General features: G+C 36.4%; 1 protein-coding gene across 3 annotated transcripts in view; it reads left to right on the top strand.

Moving 5' to 3' along the window:
- Positions 1-21,815, top strand: part of LOC149078735 (3-hydroxyanthranilate 3,4-dioxygenase-like) — an 85,533-nt gene that overhangs the window by 9,895 nt on the left and 53,823 nt on the right. The window contains exon 1 of one of the 3 annotated variants that reach the window (XM_089240835.1): positions 4,952-5,280. The exons of the other annotated variants lie outside the window; for them this stretch is intronic. Coding sequence (XP_089096961.1) covers positions 5,201-5,280 — 80 coding nt within the window. The 5' untranslated portion in view covers positions 4,952-5,200. Of the gene's footprint in view, positions 1-4,951; positions 5,281-21,815 lie in introns of those variants that run through there. 3 annotated transcript variants of the gene reach the window in all.

Genomic DNA, 21,815 nt, shown 5'->3' with positions numbered 1-21,815 from the left:
TCCGAGTGGTCTTTGGATGCGAATTGGGGAGCCATCTGTTGTAAAGTGTTGAAAGTTTTTTCACGACTGAGGTTAATAAAGCCTGTCCAAGCTGACGAAATAGGTGGTGTGTTTCTTCCATCATTAACGAGGAAATTCTGGCATGTTCTGATGAAGTATCCCTCGAGAAAATTCAATTCCGAATTGTGTGTTGCTTTTTTAAAAACAAATGCTTTGTCAAAATCAAAATGATGTGAATGTTGCCAGCAGTGTTGGGCAATAGCCGAATTATCCGTCCGTCCCTTCTCAACATGCTTTCGGTGTTCGAGAACTCGAATATTTAGATTTCTTCTAGTTTGGCCAATATATCCATTTTCACAATTCTTGCATGGGATGAAGTAGATACCAGATTCTTTGGAGGGTGAGATAGGATCTTTCAGATGGGAAAAGGTGAGTATATTTGTTGGCTGGAATATTGTATGGAAGTCAAATTTCTTGAAGATAGAAGAGATCATGAAACTTGAAGAAACGAATGGAAGAACAACGGTATTAGAAAACTGTTTTGAGTCAGCTGCTCCCAGCTGACTCAAAACAGTTTTCTATCTATCCTATCTCACCCTCCAAAGAATCTGGTATCTACTTCATCCCATGCAAGAATTGTGAAAATGGATATATTGGCCAAACTAGAAGAAATCTAAATATTCGAGTTCTCGAACACCGAAAGCATGTTGAGAAGGGACGGACGGATAATTCGGCTATTGCCCAACACTGCTGGCAACATTCACATCATTTTGATTTTGACAAAGCATTTGTTTTTAAAAAAGCAACACACAATTCGGAATTGAATTTTCTCGAGGGATACTTCATCAGAACATGCCAGAATTTCCTCGTTAATGATGGAAGAAACACACCACCTATTTCGTCAGCTTGGACAGGCTTTATTAACCTCAGTCGTGAAAAAACTTTCAACACTTTACAACAGATGGCTCCCCAATTCGCATCCAAAGACCACTCGGACGCAGCAAATACAAAGGCGAACTCTTCGGACGACCAGACGTAAACATCACTCTTCATTCGTGTGAGTTCTGACCACGAGGTCCTGATGACGGCTCTCCATTGAAGAGCCGAAACGCGTCGACCATTCGACCAGTGTAATTTATTTGTCTTAAAAACGTGGCAATTTTTGTATAAATTAAAACCAGGCAAAGTTACTCATTTTTTTGTGATAAAATATGAAGTAATTTTCCGGGCCCATATATACTTTTGAGTTGGAATGGATATTCATGGAATAACATTGATTTCAACTTTTTATTTACATCTTCTCAAGCATGAAAATTAATGTCTCCGTATTGTCTTTTGATATTCAACTGCATAAATCGATATCGTTTAGGAAGTTTTCAAATTAATTATGGGCCGTAAAGTACATCGAAGAAATTCCACAGCTTTAACTAAGCATTTTTGGAAGCTGAAACAGGCAGATGGATAACATGAAGTTCAGGGGGGGGGGGGGAGGTCGAAATTCCTAACGCCCCTTAAAAAGGAGAAACAATTATTTTTTTCTACGTTTCTTTAAATTTAAAATTGTTTATTTCATGAGTCACGCAGGAAGTCGCCATATTGGTTAAAGTGGACAAAGTTTGTGAGTCCCTCAAAGAAAGAGGGAGATATCACGTGATCCAAAAAGCCTCATTGAAGAAAACCGAAGGTAGCGCCGGGTGTTATAGCTAATGATTACTAAAATCGTGAATTAAAATCGAATTATCAAGTCTGCCTGCGGTCCACCTCTGATGTGCAGACCATAAGTTCAGAAACGCTACTCTGTAGAAGTATTTGTCATTGGTCATACTGGGCAGCAAGAGGTTGGTTCTCTTGAAATAGGTCTTTCTCACATCTTTACCTTCAGATTCCTTGAACATATTATATAGTCGTGCGTATAGTTAGCTGTTGCCGTTCATTACCATATTCATCAAATTAGGGATGCTTTAACAATTTTGGAGGCCTAGAGGCCCAAACACACTTTAAGGATTCTTTTACAGCTTCTGTGAAAAATAATTTTTCGAGTTGCCTATGGAAAAATATGAGATACTTGGCCACAATGAAATAAAGAGGTCTTAATTTCAAAATTTTCTATTCCAAATGACGTTATTAAGATATAATTTTGGGACAGTTATGAACATCGTTCTACAGTGAATTAATCGTCGTTAGGCGCAGATTTCAGTCCTGTTGAGTACACCAGGAATCTTCAACCCATTGCTCCCTAAAGCAGCAAGAGAGAGAGCTCAATGCTCGTGTCCGAATTTGAGCTCGTGAGCGCTTGTACAACGTTCCAGTTAAACACCTTGTATTACAAGGCTAAACAATTGCCTACAAGGCATGCACTCGTATGTCAAACATGTCGTTTGGGTGCTCTTCTTTAAATGATGGGCACAGGCAGCGCTCACGACTAGAGGTCCAAGTGATGATATTCTACGTATTTTTCATATGCTCGATGCCACTATCGAGCATATGCAACCAATGAGATTATTGGTATCATTTGCACAAATGTTATCAATAATGTCATTAATTACATATTCTCGATAGTGGCATGCATTCGTGCTACTTAGTAGCATGTGTATCACAAACCTAAAAAAAAAGAGTACATGCAAATACTGATTTCATATACAAAGAACCGTTAGATTTTGCACCAGTCATTCCCACCTCACTTTCCTATTTACGTACCGCTAATCGAACAAATTAGAGTCACGGTCAGGGTCACATAAAACTTTTCCGAGGGCCAAATTCGGCCAGTGGATCACAGGTTGAACATACGTGGTTTAAAGTTCCATTTCGTCCTATGTTTATTCCATTACAATCGACCCTCGTTTTTACAAATCCGAATGGACTTAGGGGCCGTTCAAGTATTACGTAAGCAAATTTTTAGCCATTTTTGACCCCCCCCCCTCCCCCCTTGTCAGCAAAATTTCGTCATCAGCTCTGCCCCTTTAAATCCTAACTCATATTTTCATAAAGGGTGGTTGATGACGTAAGCATTATCCAAAACCCCCCTCCCCTCTTGTCATCAAAAGTCAGCAAATCGGAAACCCCCTCCGATGATGACGTAATACTTGAACGGCCCCTTAATAATTAGTTTGTAAAATCGAAAGTTCGTAAAAGGGGGAGACGATAAGAAAATGCTGAAAATGAGGAATGAGCTCGTCACTCGCGATTATTTGACTGTGTATTTCCGAAAAAATCACCTATTTTTGTTTGCATTATCGTAACAATTCGCGATGGTTTCAGTTACGAATGAATTTAGTTTCCTTTCTTTCCATTCACTGGCGGAAGTTTTATTCCCACAGTTGCACTTTCTGCGTGTAGTATCCAAAAAGTTAAGCCGTGTCTTTTTCTTGAATTCCGACGCCATCTATCTGATCTTTTGAAATCCCCCCAAGACTACGAGGAAAACAATTTCGCTTGCTGCTGCAAAAGGTTTACCATCGATTGGAATTTTTTACCCTCCTTTTCCTCAGCCAAGCAACAGGTGCCTTTTCGAGCTTATTAAATCTTACTATTCTGAAATATTTTCGAGATGGTAAAACGAAGCTGGTTTCACTTGCCGCAGAAAAGAGCAATTTACTTTTTGGAATCCCGCACGTTTTGACAATTTCTATCTTACTAAAAATTCGCACATAAACTTCTCTTAAAATCTTTTTGTTTTTCGTTTACTGTCAAGCATACTCTTTTCCGTTCTGTTGAAAACTGCGCTGCGAAGAGGAAGGTAGGCGAGCAACATATATCATACCATTTTTCAAATAAATGCGAAGCTTGGAAGGAAAACAGAGAAGATGTCAGTTTTAATAATGAAAGCATCACCATCCAGGCATTACTAAAAAACAAAAAGACTGAATCTCTTATAATGGAAAAAGCGTATAACACTATATGCATAATTCCTAACTACATACATTATTCATTTGTAATAATATGCTGACAATATGCTAATGTAATAATACGATAATGTTTTTCTTTAATGCAAAATGCTTATTGTAAGCTCCAGGGGCACCTAATTGCTTCTCGCGAGACGTCAGTGATGCTTTCGGCGGTGGGGGGGGGGGGGGGGGGGTGAGATGTGATTTTTTTTTTCATGCACCGGGGAGCCCCGGTATGACGAGTCATACTCGCCTTGTGCCGGAGTAAGTTACTCTTACCATTTTTCAAACCACCGATTTATCTAATCGTTATGCACATTATGCACAAAGGGTGAATTACGTTGTTTCTACACATATTCACTTCATGGTCAACCCACGCGAACTACTATCAAATGTGCATTTTCATATTGGGGGTTGACAAACTGGTGAACTCTTTAACCTCCCCTCCTGGAACCCCCGCCCCTCTGTATTTTTTTTAAGACACGTGGAACTTCTGAATTCCTTACTTTTACCGAAATTTGCTTTTGGTTACAAAAAAAATGGAGGCGACTGGGAGAATCAAATAACAAAAACAAAGCAGAAGAAAAACGAGTTCACAAAACAGTGAGTGAATAAAAATAAGTGTTCATAAAATAGTGCGGATTTTAACATTATCTTTATAGCATTTTGCTCGGGACAGGGAACAAGTTTGTAAAAAAGAGAGTGTCCGTGAATTGGAAGTTCGTAAAATCCAGCGTCGACTGCAATGGCATACCCAAAATTTTTCTAGGAATCCATCGATTATGTCACTTGCAAAGATTAGCTATCATTTTGAAGATACTTTGCAGTCTTTTTTTGGTAGTTCTGTCTTGTATACAGATTGCTAAGGATGAAACATGGAAGTGATGTTTCTTTCCACGTGGAACTTCACAAATAACAACAACAACATGAAAAAAAAAAAAAACAAGGTTTCTTTTTCTTAAGGTCAAGAGGTAGGTAGGGATCATTTATCACTAGCTCAAAAGTCAAGGCCGGATTGTGCTTCAAGAACATCGGAAACTGTGATACACAAAAATGAAAGATAAGAAAAAAAAAACCGTTCACTGAGAGGTCTATCTGGTTTCACAAGAATTCTGGCTATTCGTGCTTCACTTTTCTGATTTCAACGGCCAACACTGTCTAAACCAAGTTGTAATGCGTAAAACTTCAATTTATATATACATAAAACTTCAATTGTAGTGACTTCCAACGGGAAAATAAAAGTTGGCATCAAGTTTCCACGACCGGTCCCAATTACTGGATATAAAACTCCACGAAATTTCGCTCTGGAAAGCAAAATGCCTGTAAAATATGACGTTGACGAATGGTTGGCAAAAAATGCGAGATTTTTTGAACCTCCCATCTGCAATAAACTCATGTGAGTACTCATTTGTTATCATAACGTTGCTCTGGGAATTAACTGTTCTTGAATTACTATATAATCAACATTTTCTTTTAAGAGCATTCATACAAAACTGTAATCCGTCCGAACATAACTGATGGTACTGATGACTAATTCGAAAATAATTATTCTGAAAAAATGATTTTTAAAACCTTCTCGGAGAAATATAAATTACAGTGGATCCGGCTTACGTTTTCTCCAAACAACCGCCGTGAAAAACGTTCTAAGTGGGAAAGGGAAAATGCTTTAAACGGAAAAACTTGATAAGAATTACTTATTATATGGGACCACGACAATAAGTCGTACTAAGCAAGAAACGTTATAAGTGGGAGCGTTATAAGCGGATGAAGTTTGTTTTCTTCAGTTTGCCCAACTTCGAAAAGCGAATGTGGGCCGGTGTCCCATTTGGGAAGTCTCTCCACCATAGACTTAAGATATAAATAGACCGCGCACGCTATTCATAAAACTTGTCGAACGTGAAGAAAAGATGAGCAGTATTGTCGGGGAAAGAACAGGTTCTGCGCTATTACATTTGGCGCGTTTTCGCAGAAGCTAGGATGTTGCTGTAACGAAATTTGACTCAATTCGATCAAGTTGATGAAAACTTTCCTTCATTTTTTCAATGAATTTCACTCATTTTTATGTGAAATATTTAGGGAGTATCAGATTTGAAAAAATAAATTCTATAAAATAAACAAATATTGGAAAACGGAATTTATTTATTTTCCATTAAGTGATAATTCTTAATAATTTCTTAACACATGGGTTTTTAAATTTTAATTGAATATATAATATTTGAAGGAAGTGAATATAAACAGTATAAATTTCATGAAATAAATTTTTTTGGCACAGTTTTTAATAGCTTTCTAAATATCTATACACACACAGGAAACAAAATATTGTATACAACAAATATATAATGTTTATGTTACTGTAAATTTGATAAATCCGTAGTGCGCGTTATCTTCAGAAATTATGCATAATAGTTGGTAAATATATGCATAATTACCAATATTTTTAGTAAGTTTGATGAATTTCGTAGCATTTATCACTTTTTACGAATGAATCGAATAATTCTCAAAATGAAGTTAGTAAGTTTAATGAATATGGAAAAAATCCATGCTGAAATATCACTTTATTTCAACAACTTAGTTCTGTCCGTATGAGATGCGTGCACTACACATATTTCGCCATAAAAATTAAATTAATAATAAATGCGAAGATAGAGAGAGATTTTTTTTCATCGGCTTAGTTCATGTTGGCTTTTGCTGTATTTATCAGCATATGCAAACATAACCGTTACGAAGAGGGGTAAAAATACTATTATTTTTAGAGGTTGTTATGCATTTTTATGCAAAACTGCAATTGTCTAGAGGGGGGGGGGGAAGTTTTCCTCACATTCTATTTAAATAGAATATTTTTCATAAATTTATCCTTCTGAAAAGCATATTTTCTTCCAAGTTGAGCAAAACTCGAATGAACTCACTAGCTCGCCAAATCTCGCCAAATCTTGCGGAGACGTATATTTCAGTTAAAACTTCATAAAACTCACAATTTCAATCATTTATTGCCAAAAATTCTATTAAAACATTTAATAATGATTCATGCCATTTGAATTTTACCAAAACTTGGAACTTTAATTGAATTAAATCCAAAATGGAGTCGTTAGAAACTGAGATTACGTCAGAAATCCATTGCATCGTCAATTTAATATTCCAATTTTTAATTTATAAGAAGGGGAATAAGCAAAAAAGTATTCCTTTGTGAAAGGATAATGTTCCTCCTTTCCTAAACCGTTCAGAACATCCGAAAGCTGCACACGTGGTGACCATTCTAATGAAAAATAAGACAGCACTTGGAGATCGTCATACGAACAGCCATAAGGAAAGCATTGCCAGCGAGATTCCCTGACCAGCCTTTCGACCGGAATCACGTGACTCCGGATCTTTGCTTCACATTGTAACCCCTCGCGCGCACTCTATAGTATTATTACTCTGTGCTCTCCACAGAGAGCAGGCAGGCCTTCAACACGGTACTTACATAACATGAAAATTCAGGCATTTTCCAGCTTTTCCCAAGCTTTCCTGTTTCTCTTTCAGATGAACCTGTTATGTAGAGCGGTTATCATCTGAATTATTGCAAATATATACTGCTACTTTTTCTTATTTTATTGACACCATTCTTTTTGTTCTTTTTTCCTCTTTCTTAATCTTTTCTTTCTTCCTGTTCACTTTGTTTTCCCGGCTAGAGTTTTTTCCGGCAGGACCACGCCCTCTGGGATACTGAGCTAAACTCGCAAATGCGTAAGAGCCTGGTCTTGCTTAGTTTATTCAATTCAACTTCACTTCAAATTATGGAAGGCAGATTACAGCAGCAGCAGAAAACTAACAAGCACAGAGCTGGAAACATCAATACGTTAGGAGTCCTTACAGACTCTCCGAACACAGATTCCGGCCATTCTTTAGAAATTCCATAAAACAAAATGTACGAGGTGGTGCCTGTACGTCAAAGTAGAAGTAACTGCACTTCGTCGTAGTCTCATATAAAACTTCACGGATACTCTGTGTCCACACCTGAATGTTCGCAAATTATTTCTCTCATTTCAACAGTTCACGAAATTGTTCGCTTATTTGAAAAAAATAAATAAATTGTATAATATACAAAAGGTAGTTTATATATATTACACTGGAACACGTACTGCCACCTACAAAAAAAAAAAAATTAAATAAGATAAAAAATAAATAAAATTGAACACTGGCGAAGTTTACATAGGAACAATGAAAAAAAGTGCACGAAATTTCGTTGTAACGAAGTGATTTCTTCGGTGTCTTGGAGTTCGTTATAACGGGATTCGACTGCATTTCATCAAGTGTGATATACTTTAGATCGGTGCCGTATCTATAATAATATTATAATTAGGGCTGGTCCACTTAATTCGTTAACCGGTCAAGGTCGATTAACCGATCCGATTAATCGATCAATTGTTAATCGAAAAATATAAATTTTAGTTGAGTTAATTAACTCGATCAATTTGATTAAAAGTTTTATTAAAAGTTTGTGAATTAACTTGATTTTTTTTAAAAATGACAAATACAAATACAACGCCACAACAGGCAAATTGCCCAACGAGGTGGCTGACCTAAGAACATCATGGATCCTCGAGCCATTTTATGGAAGCCCTACCTACTACTACTGCACCCCGTCCACACCCCGTCCGCCCGCGGAACCCCCAACGAATCAGTACATGCGGGAATGTGCGCGTACGTGTAGTGAAACCTGACGTGAAGTTTTTTGTTTCTCTTGTTATGTGTAGTGCTGCCATCTGCCACCAGTTTTTCTAACTATGAGTGAAGTGTTATGATTGAATGATTTATCGTTGTAGGACTGTTGCTCTCTATGGCGAGACTTTTTAACGGGGAGATCGGCTCGCATTTGCGCCTTGAAGTTGGGAACCACAGAAAACCAACTTCAGCCGACCACCACTGTGGGGTTCGAACCCGGATCCTCGCATCGCGAGTCCGTCACTATACCCACTCGACCACCATAGCGGCAAAGATCCTAATGAAGAAATTAAAGGTTTGGCAATTAAGTTCAGAACATTAAATTGCTTGAAGCGGGCAGCCTTATTGCTCTTAACCTATTCCTATATGTTTTTATACGTCTACTGAATAAGTGAGTGAAATGAATAAAATATATTTTTATAGCATCTATAAATATTCGATTAAGTCACAAAAAATATTCGATTAAAATTCGATTAATCGATTAAATATTTTTGATTAGCCAGTTGAAAATTTTAATCGATTTTCCCAGCCTTAATTACAATATTTAGTATGGTCCTGTCATTTAATATTTGTAATTTCCCCTAAGGCAAAATCATCAAAGCTGAAAATTCCACCGTTCACACTATTTTTCATATCTTACTTTGATTTTAGAATCAGCCATAGCATCTATTCCTTCTCCGCGCGGACTCTATACCAGATAAACAACTTTGATTGAAAGTTTTAAGTTTTAATTACATTAGCCAGTAATTTTCAATGAATTACAAAATCTACTGTTCGAATTTGATTACCACTTAATTTAAGATTATTGAGATTTCTATCATTCTAAATTATTCGCATCGGAATGCCTCGTAAATTCCGCAACGAGTAATAAATGGACACGTGCTCATCCGCCCACCGCAGCTACAGAAACGCGTTTTCAGATTTAACAAATACTTCATGAGGGTAAGGCGACTGAATAAGCTATTTCTAAAGGCTATACATTAGGGTATACACTGCTTTACCCTAGAATGGTACCTGAAAAAAAATCTATGCTTAATAATACCTATACGAAACTGCATCTCTTACACGTATAAATTCCATTCCAGGACTAACAAAACGTTCATGATTGGCTCAGCTTTAACCAAATCACAAGTCGTAGTTTCAGACAAATGTGAATACTAACTAACTATCTATGGTACCGGTGTTGTAGTGAATGTGGACACGGACAGCGTCGCATACATATCTATCGTCTACGTCCTCATTCATTCGGATGCCCAGACTGATTGGTCTAACTTGGCCTGATTGAAACCTGATTGTGACGAATTTTAATAGACTTCACTGCACGAATCTATACATTTAATTCTCGTAACCGAGAGGAAGATTCATTCAGTGAGAGTGTTTGAATAATTTCGAAATGAGAGAAATTATCTGATGGCATTGGGGTGTAATATAAGCGCACACATTCTCCAACGCTTCCAATCAATACGTACGTGTTGAAAACATTTATCGCCTCTCTTTTAGTTAACACCAATAGCAGGAATGATAACTTGTTAGGAGATGAGTGTAATATTTAATTTATTTACTCGACTAATTAATCTTTCATTGATAACAATCTTCATCTCCGTTTCGTCCATGAAGCATAAAGTACAGAATAACCTGTAAATTAATTATAGAAATAAACGCAAAGTGTGAATCGCAGTGTTCCATTATGTATTACAGAATTGAACAACACGAAAGAATCTTCGGTTTTCCGGGAAACGTTTGATTATTAAAATGTTTGAATTTTTAATTTGTTTATATGTTTCACGTTCCAGTATAGAGATATACGATTTCATAGATAATAATTTTTGATTTTTCAAATAAATTTTTGATGTATTTAATTTCTGATTTTTAAAATTTTCAATTTTTGATATTTTTAATTTAGTTTTTTATAATTGATTTCATTTTTATGTGCTTTGCACCGTGGCTGTTTTTTACTCACAGAAACCGATTAATTGGTACAGAATTTACACCAGGGGTCTGCATTGCATGGCTCTTTGATCTGCATGTGGCCCTTTGATCTTTTTTGCCGTGCACCGCTGACCGTTTTAGAAATAGCTATTTTATATTGAAAGACGATTAAATATGAGAACAAATTTCTGCGATAATGTTCTCTGGTCATTGAGAGCGATGTTTAAAAATAATATATATAATAAGGATTAATAAGGTCTTAATAAGGATAGGAATCCGAAAAAGCTGTTCCGGGACGACTAGATTGCAGGATTTCATCTCTTTGGAGGATGGGGGGGGGGGGAGAAAAGAGTGTCATCGTCCAAAAGGCATGCGTTTTCAAAAAATGCTCTTAAATAAAATCTTAATTAAAAATGTAATTTCCTAATTACTTTTAGATGTTAATTTTCAACGTAATGAGAAACCATTTAACAATTAATAAAGAAAATTCAGCGAAATTTTCGAAATTGATGAAAATTTATATGTAATGAAATAAATAATCTCGGAAAAGATCGAAACCTTTTGGGAACCCTTTTAAGCCTCGTGGTGGATTCGGACACCATCTTATACTGCAGTTCAAAATTCCACTGTATTACTTGGTAGCTCGAGGGTTTTTAAAAAGTTCTTATTCGGCCTACTACGTCTGAAATGCTGAATGCCCTAAATCAGGGATACACAACTTCCGGCACGCGGATCAAATGAGGCTCGCCAAGGTGTTCCATTCGGATCGCGAAAGGAGATGCGGTAGAAAAGTAACAATGTTATCTGTACTTAATCTGGCCACATCTCGATAAAAATACGTAAAACCATGCATACGAGACATCACAACTTATCAGCAAAAACATAGACAAAGACAAGTAAAATTTGTTAATTATAGCCAAAAAAATTATCAAAGGCAAGTAAAAAATCTAAAAATTAAAACTAAACAAAAACTAAACTAAATTTTAACTAAAAATTCTGCCACCTGAGGCGAATAATATTTTGCCGCCATTAAGATACGACTATCTAAAAAGAGTTTTCTTTCTTCACCTCTATTATCTTGATGCAGTGGTGCCCAAAGTGTTAGCCACGACCTTCTTGGGGGGGGGGACATTGATGATTCCAAAATAAAAACGCTATGAGAGTAAATTTATCAAATCGATATAATAACTCTTCTCTGAAGAGGGAGTGTGGTCCCATAGAGTGAGAGCTCCTGCTTAACTTTCTTCGTACGGGTTTTGGAAAAATTTCTGCCGGTCAAAGGGTTAATTTAGCACGTATGTGTCATATAACGCATTAAAATTTTTCATAGAAATCAGTAAAAACAATTTGAAGAAAATTTTTATTCAATCAATTATAACAAATGTGTTTTTGCTCACATCTATAAAACAACAAGAAAATTAATAAATTCATATATTTATTCTGAATCCAAAAAAAGACAAAATTTATTTATTTAAAATCCAAGAACTGCTCTTCTCATTTCCTAGTTTTTAAAATCGCGATTCTCCGCATTATGTTGCTCACATATTGTTTCTTATGTTGCGTAGCGTAAATATAAGTTTTTCCTACGTTTTTATTTATACATTGCTGCGAAATTTTCTAGCCAATTGACATCCCCGAATTCATACGTTTGTGACCAGGGGTGCGTGCTGGAGAGGACATGGGAGGGGCCCGTGCCCTCTCCGAGGCGATCAAAAATTAAAGATATTTTCAAATTTTGTAGTAAAAAAGTTTAAATATCGAAAGAAAATACCTTTATACTATATGCTATATTTATCCATTTCTGTTAGTTCAAAATGCTTTTTGAAGGTTCAAAATTTCTCTGGGAGAGATTTCTTGTGCTTCTCAAATACAATGTGCCCCTATCAAGGTCGATCAAAAACAAATTTAATCCAAATTCATCCGGATTGAATTTGTTTTTTATTGGTGTAAGGGCCATCGAGGTTATGCTGTGCCAAGCAATGATCAAACGGTACAATGATTGGTGGTAGAATTTGCGTTACCCAAGATGCACCATACCTACCACATTACAATACCCTGCACCCTAGTTACGAGCATTACCGTACGCAGGATCGACCTTGAGAGGGGCACATTGGGTTTGAGAAGCACAAGAAATCTCTCCCAGAGAAATTTTGAACCTTCAAAAAGCATTTTGAATTAACAGAAATGGATAAATATGCACCTTCGAATTGTTGATGGCAGGCACACACAGCTGCAAATCCGTCGGAAAATATGGTATTTGTTTTTGGTGAAGGGAGTGTGGGGAAGTTTTGAGCACTCTATAAAACACCGCCCTGTAACGACTTTGCTATTCGACCACACATTCTGTGACCAAAAAAAGTGCTTCTTTAGGTGTGTCTTATATCACTTACATCATCTCTTAAAGTTTGCCCCATGAATTTAGAATCACCCTGCATTATATGTGACAAATATTAATGAAGTAGAACCCCTTCTGCCACCCACCAGATAAAACTATTACAATTATTCGATTAGTACCAACCACCGGATTTTGATAAACGTGCCGCATAAAAAAGCCATATTCTATAATATTAGTTAAAATATTACTTTTGCTCCAAAATTTTGAGCATCGTTGCCAATAATTCAAAATTATTTTGCGAGTTTTACTAATATTAATTTACCTTACACAAATAACAACTGTTAAGATTTCGAGACAAACTTGATAATATAACTAATATTATTACTTATAAAGTATTAGCTGATATAATATAATATTGATTATTTTTGACGTGACATATATTAAGCAAAATTCGGTTGATAATTTCAATCGAAGAATTGTAGCGGTTTTATCGTATAGGTAGCGGAAGGGGTTCCACTTCTGCAATGTTTTTCTCATATGTAATATAATACTATACTGCATAACTGATTTCCATATTTTCGGTTTATAATCGCTGACCAACCTTATGACTATCAAGGGTTTCGCAAAAAACTTTACCCTTCTATAGAGAGCAAATATAGGTATGCAGAAATGGGCAGCACAGTCAGAACATTCCGGAGCCAAACAGCACCCTACTAGAGATTCTTCTACTATGGTGTTGGCTGAAAGAGGCATTTGTGTCGGAAGATGAACAATTAATCCAAACTTATGCAGTGGGGGATTTAACTAATGAAAGAAAACTCAATTGGGAAAATGCTGATAAAGAGCGAAAAGATCCTTAACAAAAAAGTTGACACGTTTTTTTTTTCGGGAACGAGCTTCTCTAAAGACAGGTGGCACTTTTTATAAGTGCAAGAAAAGAGGTGTGCTGTAATGAATAAATTAAGCATTGAGTAGCAAAGATTTGTCAACACTGAAGGTATTGCATGTAAATGCACTATTCATCCACTCGCACTTTCCCTTCAAAATTATTTCGATGTGTAAAAATTTCCGAGATTGAAATTACCGTTATAATAAATCTGTCATAAAAAATGCTGTCCCTGCAATCATGCCACTCTAGGCTGCCACCGGCCGTAAAAGAAAGAGTTGCCAATTGTAGCCAAAAAATTGCCAATTATAGTCGATAAAAATTATCAAAAGTGTGTGAAGCTGCCAACTATCGCTAAGATTGCTGAAAAGTCACCAATGACGGGACACAGAGGGGAATTGCAAGCCGCAATGTATTTTAAATGCAATTGACCAAAATAAGTACGTTATACGTTATATAGTATATTTATATGACTACAATTAATTATGATAGATTCATAGTAAACAAAATATAATCCACAAATCATCAAAAATACTTAATTCTTTTGATTTCTGTCTATCTCTCGGAAAAGAATAAAATTTTAAACAAGCCTCATTGAAAATACGGGAGAAAACGGGAAATTTAAAAAAAAAGAGAGAATTATAAAATGAATCAAAACCTTAATTATAATTCTATTTCTATCAGGGGAGTGACAACGTTGAAAATGTGTGATTACTCATTTCAAATTACAAACGAAATCTTAAGCTTTCAATTGAAAAATGAAATTCGAACTGTGGGAATTGAGTATCAAAATAAATTTTTAAACTGGAAGAAATATTAACTATTATTTATCTTTCCTATATATTTTTTATTTTCTGTGTTTCGATAATATACGTAGTGCAGAAGCTCCACTAAATGTTTCGAAAATATTTTGAAAATATTTAAAAAACATTTTAAATTGGAAACATCGTGTGTCTCATTTAAGAACGAATTATTGATTGAGGTTGAAAAACATTCTTCTTCAAAGATCTTTAAACAAACTGTTCCTAGAGAAAGAAAGAGGAATGTTTTTAAATTTAAAAGTTGAAAGATTAATCCAGTGAAATATCTAAAAAAAGGGCGATGCTTTCTTTCTGTCTAGGTACTCGGAAAGTAAAATGAAATGAATACAAAATAAATGAAAAAAAAACCTCCATTTTCTTGGAAGAAAACCAATAAATCCTTAAAATCCGAATAAACTGCTCACGTTTGTAGAAGAGGAGAAAATAGAACTTAACCGTTGTTTCTCTTATAGAGAATACGTTTCAAATGAATGTTTTTTTCCTCTTTCTCCGATTTTCCGCTTTTCCGACTTTAGTGTAGTTCGAAACATGTTCAAAGATCCCCTAATTAGCTTTTCGTCTGCACAGAAATTGTCAGGATTTTCACGTGTTGCTGACATTTCTTATTTATTGCAATGCTTGATGGCATTGAGTTCGAAAGCTTTTTCATACCCCAAGGCTTTATCGAAGAGTTTTGAAATTGTGTAACAGACCTTATTTTATAACGAGTTAGAGAGTTGTCCTCTTTTGGCTATATGACCATATTATGGCACAATATTCGAGAAAGTAGACTTGCGAAGAAGTTCGTGCACACGTATATGTCGTACTGTACAAATAATTGGTACACATAATTTTCCTTTACATTGGTACACACGAAAGCAAGCCTTATACGCATTCCGATTTAGACGTCTCCACACTACATACACGCATTTCTAGGAGCAGTGTTTTTCAATTTTCAATTCGCGAACCGGTGAAGTTAAAATGGCAATAATATTCCCAGTTGAGAAATCGGTTTCATCAATTCGAAGAAAATATTTTTTTTACATGAAAGCTCTTGATTTTTCCCCCCGAACGAGTGAGATTCCAAGATTAATTTACAAAACGAAAATTTCATTAATTTTAGCACTTATGATATAAATTTAATTTCTTTTAAATGACCTATTTTTCAGAAGATATAAAATTTAATTTTTTGTTTTTAATTTTAATGTTGTTTCTATGGAGATTGACAAGTCCAGAAGACGCACATTAATTTTTTTTTTTCATGAATTTTATGGTTGATATTTCTAAACTAAAGGATCAGAAGGAAAAGTAACAGAAAAAAAAAGCATGAAAATCAATTAAAAATATAAAAATATATAACTGAGTTCTTCAAGTTATTTGGATTTTGTTTTCTAATTAGAAGTAGGGTGAACGGTTCGCTAGCAAAATGCGACAAGGAGGAATCACCCTGTAATCTATTATTATGCATACGAGAAACAGCTTTGAGTTAGTGCTCCTGTTGCCATTAGTCGAATTACAAAGAACTATTCGTTACAGTTCTTCAAGTGAAAAACGTAGTTTGTTTTGAACCGGTGTATGACATGAAAATAAATACACTCATATCCATAAATTGAGGATAATGCCAGCTCCGGCAAATAAAGGTTCAGAAACAAAACAAACGTTATTTATTTTGGTGGTCGAGTGGTTATAGTGACGGACTCGCGATGCGAGGATCCGGGTTCGAACCCCACAGTGGTGGTCGGCTGAAGTTGGTTTTCTGTGGTTCCCAACTTCAAGGCGCAAATGCGAGCCGATCTCCCCGTTAAAAAGTCTCGCCACAGAGAGCAACAGTCCTACAACGATAAATCATTCAATCATAACACTTCACTCATAGTTAGAAAAACTGGTGGCAGATGGCAGCACTACACATAACAAGCATTACAGAGAAACAAAAAAAACTTCACGTCAGGTTTCACTACATGTACACGCACATTCCCGCATGTACCGATTCGTTGGGGGTTCCGCGGGGGGGGGGGCGGGGTGCATGTGTGGTGTAGCAGTAGTAGGTAGGGCCTCCAAAAAATGGCTCGGGGATCCATGTGTTCTTAAGTCAGCCACCTCGTTGGGCAATTTGCCTGTTGTGGCGTGGTATTTGTATTTGTATAAAGCCCATTTATTAAACAAAAGATAAAGAACAAAAACGATGGTGTGTGTATGTATGATACCATTCATAAAAACTACGATTTTTGCTCCCTGGAGCAATTGTAAAAAATATCTCCTTTACAAAAACTTACTATTACATGGTTGGTATGATGGTTAATACATTGTATGTCTCCCATGCGATGAAATACAGTCCGTACAACGCCTTGGCATGCTGAGTATCAAATTATGGATCTGATCTTGGGGAATATTACTCCACTCAGCAAGCAATGCTCTCCGAAGTTCCGCTACACATGTAGGAGGTGGTTGACGGGCTGCAACTCGTCGGCCAAGCATGTCCCACACATGCTCTATCGGATTCAAGTCAGGTGAGAATGCTGGCCATTCCATACGGGTTATATCCTCAGATTCAAGGCATTCGTTTACGATGTTTGCTCGGTGAGGGTTGGCATTGTCATCCATAAACACAAATTCTGCGCCCATGGCACCCCTAAACAAACGTACATGTTGTTCCAGAATGATGTCCCGATAAATTTGGGCTGTCATGGTTCCGGTTTGAACATGCAGATCTGTTCTGAAACCCAGTATAATTCCACCCCAAACGAGCAATGCTGCACCACCGTAACGGTGTCGTTCAATGACGTTGTCTTGGTGGTAACGGGTACCTGGCGTTCTCTATATGAAAGTCCGACGTGAATCAGACTGCAAGCTAAACCTGGACTCGTCGCAAAACATCACACAAGCCCACTGTGACGATTTCCACATTGCATGTTCTCTACTCCAGGCTAATCGCTGCCGACAGTGAGTTGCCGTGAGCGGAACACATCTGACAGACCTGCGAGCATATACACCAATATCTCCCAAACTTCTGTACACGGTTTGCTTTGAAACTGTGGTACCCGTGGCTGCAGATAGCTGACGAGACAGGTCGGATGCTGTGCTCCGTCTGCTTCTTTTGGCAGTTACTGCCAAATACCGGTCTTCATTCGGCGTTGTAACTCGGGGGCGACCTGTACTGTAACGTCTACTGACATTTCCGTTATCTTGGAATCGTTGCCAAAGCCTAGAGATGACACTTTGGGCAATTCCAAGTTCCTCGGATACTTCCATCTGAGTACGCCCACATTCCAGGCAGCCGATAATTCTACCAGGTAAAAAATCATCCACATGCGTCATAACCATTCGCTTATGGCACTGAGCGCCTTACAGAACTCTTGTGAACAATTTTACTTCTTTGCCATCATTCCTTACACTCTTACACTCTCGTCATTGTTACGTACTATCGGCATCATCTGGTGGCTTCCTGAAATTTGCATATCATTCTTGCAGATGTGTGTGGTAATTCTACAGGTGAAATTTTTACTTTGGATTTCGATTTCCGTGTGATTCTGAATTATCCTTAATTTATGGACATGAGTATAAATAGCATGATTAGCAGAATTTAATAATTACTATTTGGTGTATCGAATATGAAAAGATAACAACAGTGCTTCCATTATACAGCATCCTCTTTTATTATACGGCAAGAAAAAAAACTTTTGCGCTGGCGAACTTCGTATCACCTATCGAATAAAAAAGGAAACTCTATTTGTTATAAAATTCTTTAAGTAAAATAGGTAGTTGTTTTAAACCGGTTGGTTTAAAAGCACGGAAAAAAAATTACGATGTTTTGCTATATTCTGTTTTTTATACGTTATGAAACCAATAGATATGTTTTCTATGTTTTTCGTAAGATTTCAGCAATTACTGTTTGGTGCGCCGATATGAAAACTTGAAGCTAACGAGCAACCCCAACCCCATATGATGTGTATTTTGTAAATATATCACAGCAGTCCCTCCAGTGTAACAATAACACAGTATGCTTCATTGTTATACACGATGGGAGGAAAAGGCTATACGCTGATTTTATCTGGTGCTACCTGTCGAATAAAAATAAAACTGTTTCTTATAATTCTTCAAGTACAATAGATAGTTTGTTTTAAATCGGAGTAAAGCATAAAAACGAATTTGCAGTATTATAACATATATTATTTACTCTTTTGCTACACACCAGTACAAATTATATGGATCATGATACCGGTTGATATGTTTTTATGTTTCTCGCAGAACATGAGTAATAAGTATTCGGTGTGCCGAATGAATTCGGTGAAATGGTTCGCGACAGCAGAAAATTACCAGGACCGGCACAGGTCCGTGTACCAGCGGTTGAAGCACGCTGTCCTCGAATAATAAAAAAAAAAGACCTTATACGCATTTCTAGGAATACGCAAAATTTTCTTACTCCTTTCTAGGAGTAAGCAACCTTTCTATGCATTTCCACGAATGCGCATGACTTTCATGCATTTCTAGGAGTGTGTGTGTGTGAGCGAGTTTCCTACGCATTTAGGTACCGTACTTGAATCGTTGACACCAAGGGATCCTCAGGTGAATAATAATTGAAAAACACCAATGTTGAGCAATGGGGTTTTAAAGGGTAAATGGGATTGGTGATTCGGTGCCACGATTTATTTTGGGGGATAAAATTGAAGTGAACGTAAAAAATAGGTTTACAGAGAATAAAAATTTCTGAAATTCTTTCAATTTCTTATTTAAGTAGTCCACAAGTTCAAATTTCTTATAAACTGACCCAATGTAGAATCTTTTCCATTATACCGTATGTAATTAAAGTCCTAAAAAATAAATAAAAGAATGAATGAATTATGATAAAATGGTATAGTTTGTGCCAAAAGTACTGCCAAAGAGTGTGTTTGCTGTAAAAATTATACAATTTGTTACTTCGATCTTTAATGCGTAGTAATTGTCGGATGGCATGTTACAAGAAAGTGTTACACGAAAATATTAACGGATATACTGTTCCTTACTTTCATAGGTATACCTTGCATCTCAATTGTCGTGAGAAGTTCAACCCCCATGTCCTTGGAATGAGACACTTGTTTATCTCTATGTTAAGCTAACATGTTCCAAGGGCGCCACATTGATCGATAGGGCGAATATGAATATTAGTTTTCATTCAGGAGGTATAATGAGCGAATCTTGTTGGTCGCAAAGTCTTTGGTATCGTATAACTTATTATTCGTGACTTTTCCCTAGCGAGAAAATTAGTTCGAAAAATGATCGATAGAGAGCTAACGTACATTTACCTCGCAAAAATAGCATAGTTTATATGATAGCGAGATATTTATTACTGTCACATTTATCTCAAACAGTTATATGGATTTTTAGTGGAACGGGGGGAAACATTGTGGATCATTGTTTTGTAACAATTTTCCAACAATTTGAATCCAAAATACATATATGTGCATATTAGGTTTTAGATTTCAATGGAGAAATTGTGGACATTTATATATGTATATATTTTAGTAATTTTTTTCACAGCATAATTAGTTAACCAGGCTTATTTTAATCGTATGAAAGTCACTCCAATTGTTTTTAATCGATTTCCCGGGTTGAGGACATGAAGTTCAGTGGACCACCAAAATTTATTTTCCAGCTTCGTGACACCAATTTTAGCCACCGTCTCACCACAGAGAGTTCGATAGAATCTATAAAAGTACAAAATATTGAATCATTACTCTTCACTCACAAATTGAAATAAAGATGAGTGTACCAACTTCACTATACACACGCGCATAATGTGTTACGTACACTTCTTCCTAAAATTTTAAAAGCAGTAAATTGTTCCACAGTGACGATAGACTTGGGTTTCTACTCGATCTCGAAGAAAGTTCCCAGGTGAATTACCCCCTCCCCATGGGCGTATGCACCGCGGCATGGGAAAAAACATTGAAACATTTGTGTGAATGATATTCACAAAATGATATTTCCAGGAAGATATTTATGTCCTCTATGTAATTATAGTAAAGTTACGATACCACGAGTGCAGATTATAACGCGAATCGAGATTTGCAAGTGATTGCCAAATAGCTAATGTTAAATGTACGAAAAATAAGCGGAAAAATCGAGTTGAAAATTAGAGAGACGTCATTCACTATGACGTCAAAAATTTCTAAAAAATAAACCACAAGAAAAATTGCAGTTTTTAATTCTCTCTCTTCAAAAATTGAACATAATGATATCATAAAACATTCTTCTTGTAGAAATTTTTCTGAGGTACTTCACAAACAGGGAATGGACACAATGAATCAAATTTTTATTGTCTTTTCTACTTTTGGAATTTCCCTCTCTACATTTGTTACTGCCATAGCCCGAATTTAGCCATTTCACTACGTGGCCAACCCAGTTTATACGGCCAATGTCCGAAATTCGGGATTTCGCCAGCCCCACCAGAGATATCGATCCTTATACACCCCTATATTGATCCTTATGGTTTGGGGTGATCGGAATACATGAATTGCAATCTAAGGAAGTCAAAGAAATCCAAACAATTAGGAAATTCTCTTTTGCCTGTGAGCATTTACTGAAAAGAATTGAAACTGACGGAATCATCTACCTCAACCGACGCGACGTAATTCGGTTTATTTTGGCTATCACACCATAGTGATATCAAGTTTACAAGGATTAGTTTGTTGATGAATAGATCTCGAATGGAATCTTACCGTTCATGTATACCTACAAAAGTACAAAGCAATTATGTAATGCAAATGCAACCTAGGAAATTCGTCGAGAAAAGTTCTAGAGGTTTATTAGTGAGCAAATGAGAGACGGAAGTCTTATCGAAATGTGGCAACTCATTACATTGCCTTAATGATGTCACTAAATCGTGCAGAATTCGCGTTTCTAGTCTTGAAATACTTATTATCGTTACCCGGTACGAAACCATCGCAATAATCATCCTTCAATACGGTGGTTGTTGGGGGGTTACGGCATCAATTATAATGATCTGCTTCGAGAGTCACAACATTTTATTTTTTAAAATCATCAGCTGAAGATCGAACTCAATGACAAACATAAAACATGACATTAGTTTTTAGTCATGATAATTACGTTTCTTGGTACATACATATACACGGTGGACCAGACCTATCCTGCCAAACGAAAGGGAGGTGACAGACGAGCTCAAGTGGATCATGAAACACCCGCCAACCCTTTCCTATATCAAACCGTTTTCTGTTTATGGTGGATAACCGATTATAGAAAAAAAAAAGTGAAAAAACCTGGATTTTTTGTGAAGTTTCTGAGAG

The sequence above is a fragment of the Pholcus phalangioides genome, unplaced genomic scaffold, assembly GCF_987345545.1.
Source record: "Pholcus phalangioides strain wild (caught in Gottingen) unplaced genomic scaffold, Ppha-v1.0 ptg000013l_1, whole genome shotgun sequence".
NCBI lineage: Eukaryota > Metazoa > Arthropoda > Arachnida > Araneae > Pholcidae > Pholcus > Pholcus phalangioides.
This window is presented reverse-complemented; position numbering and strand designations above follow the sequence as displayed.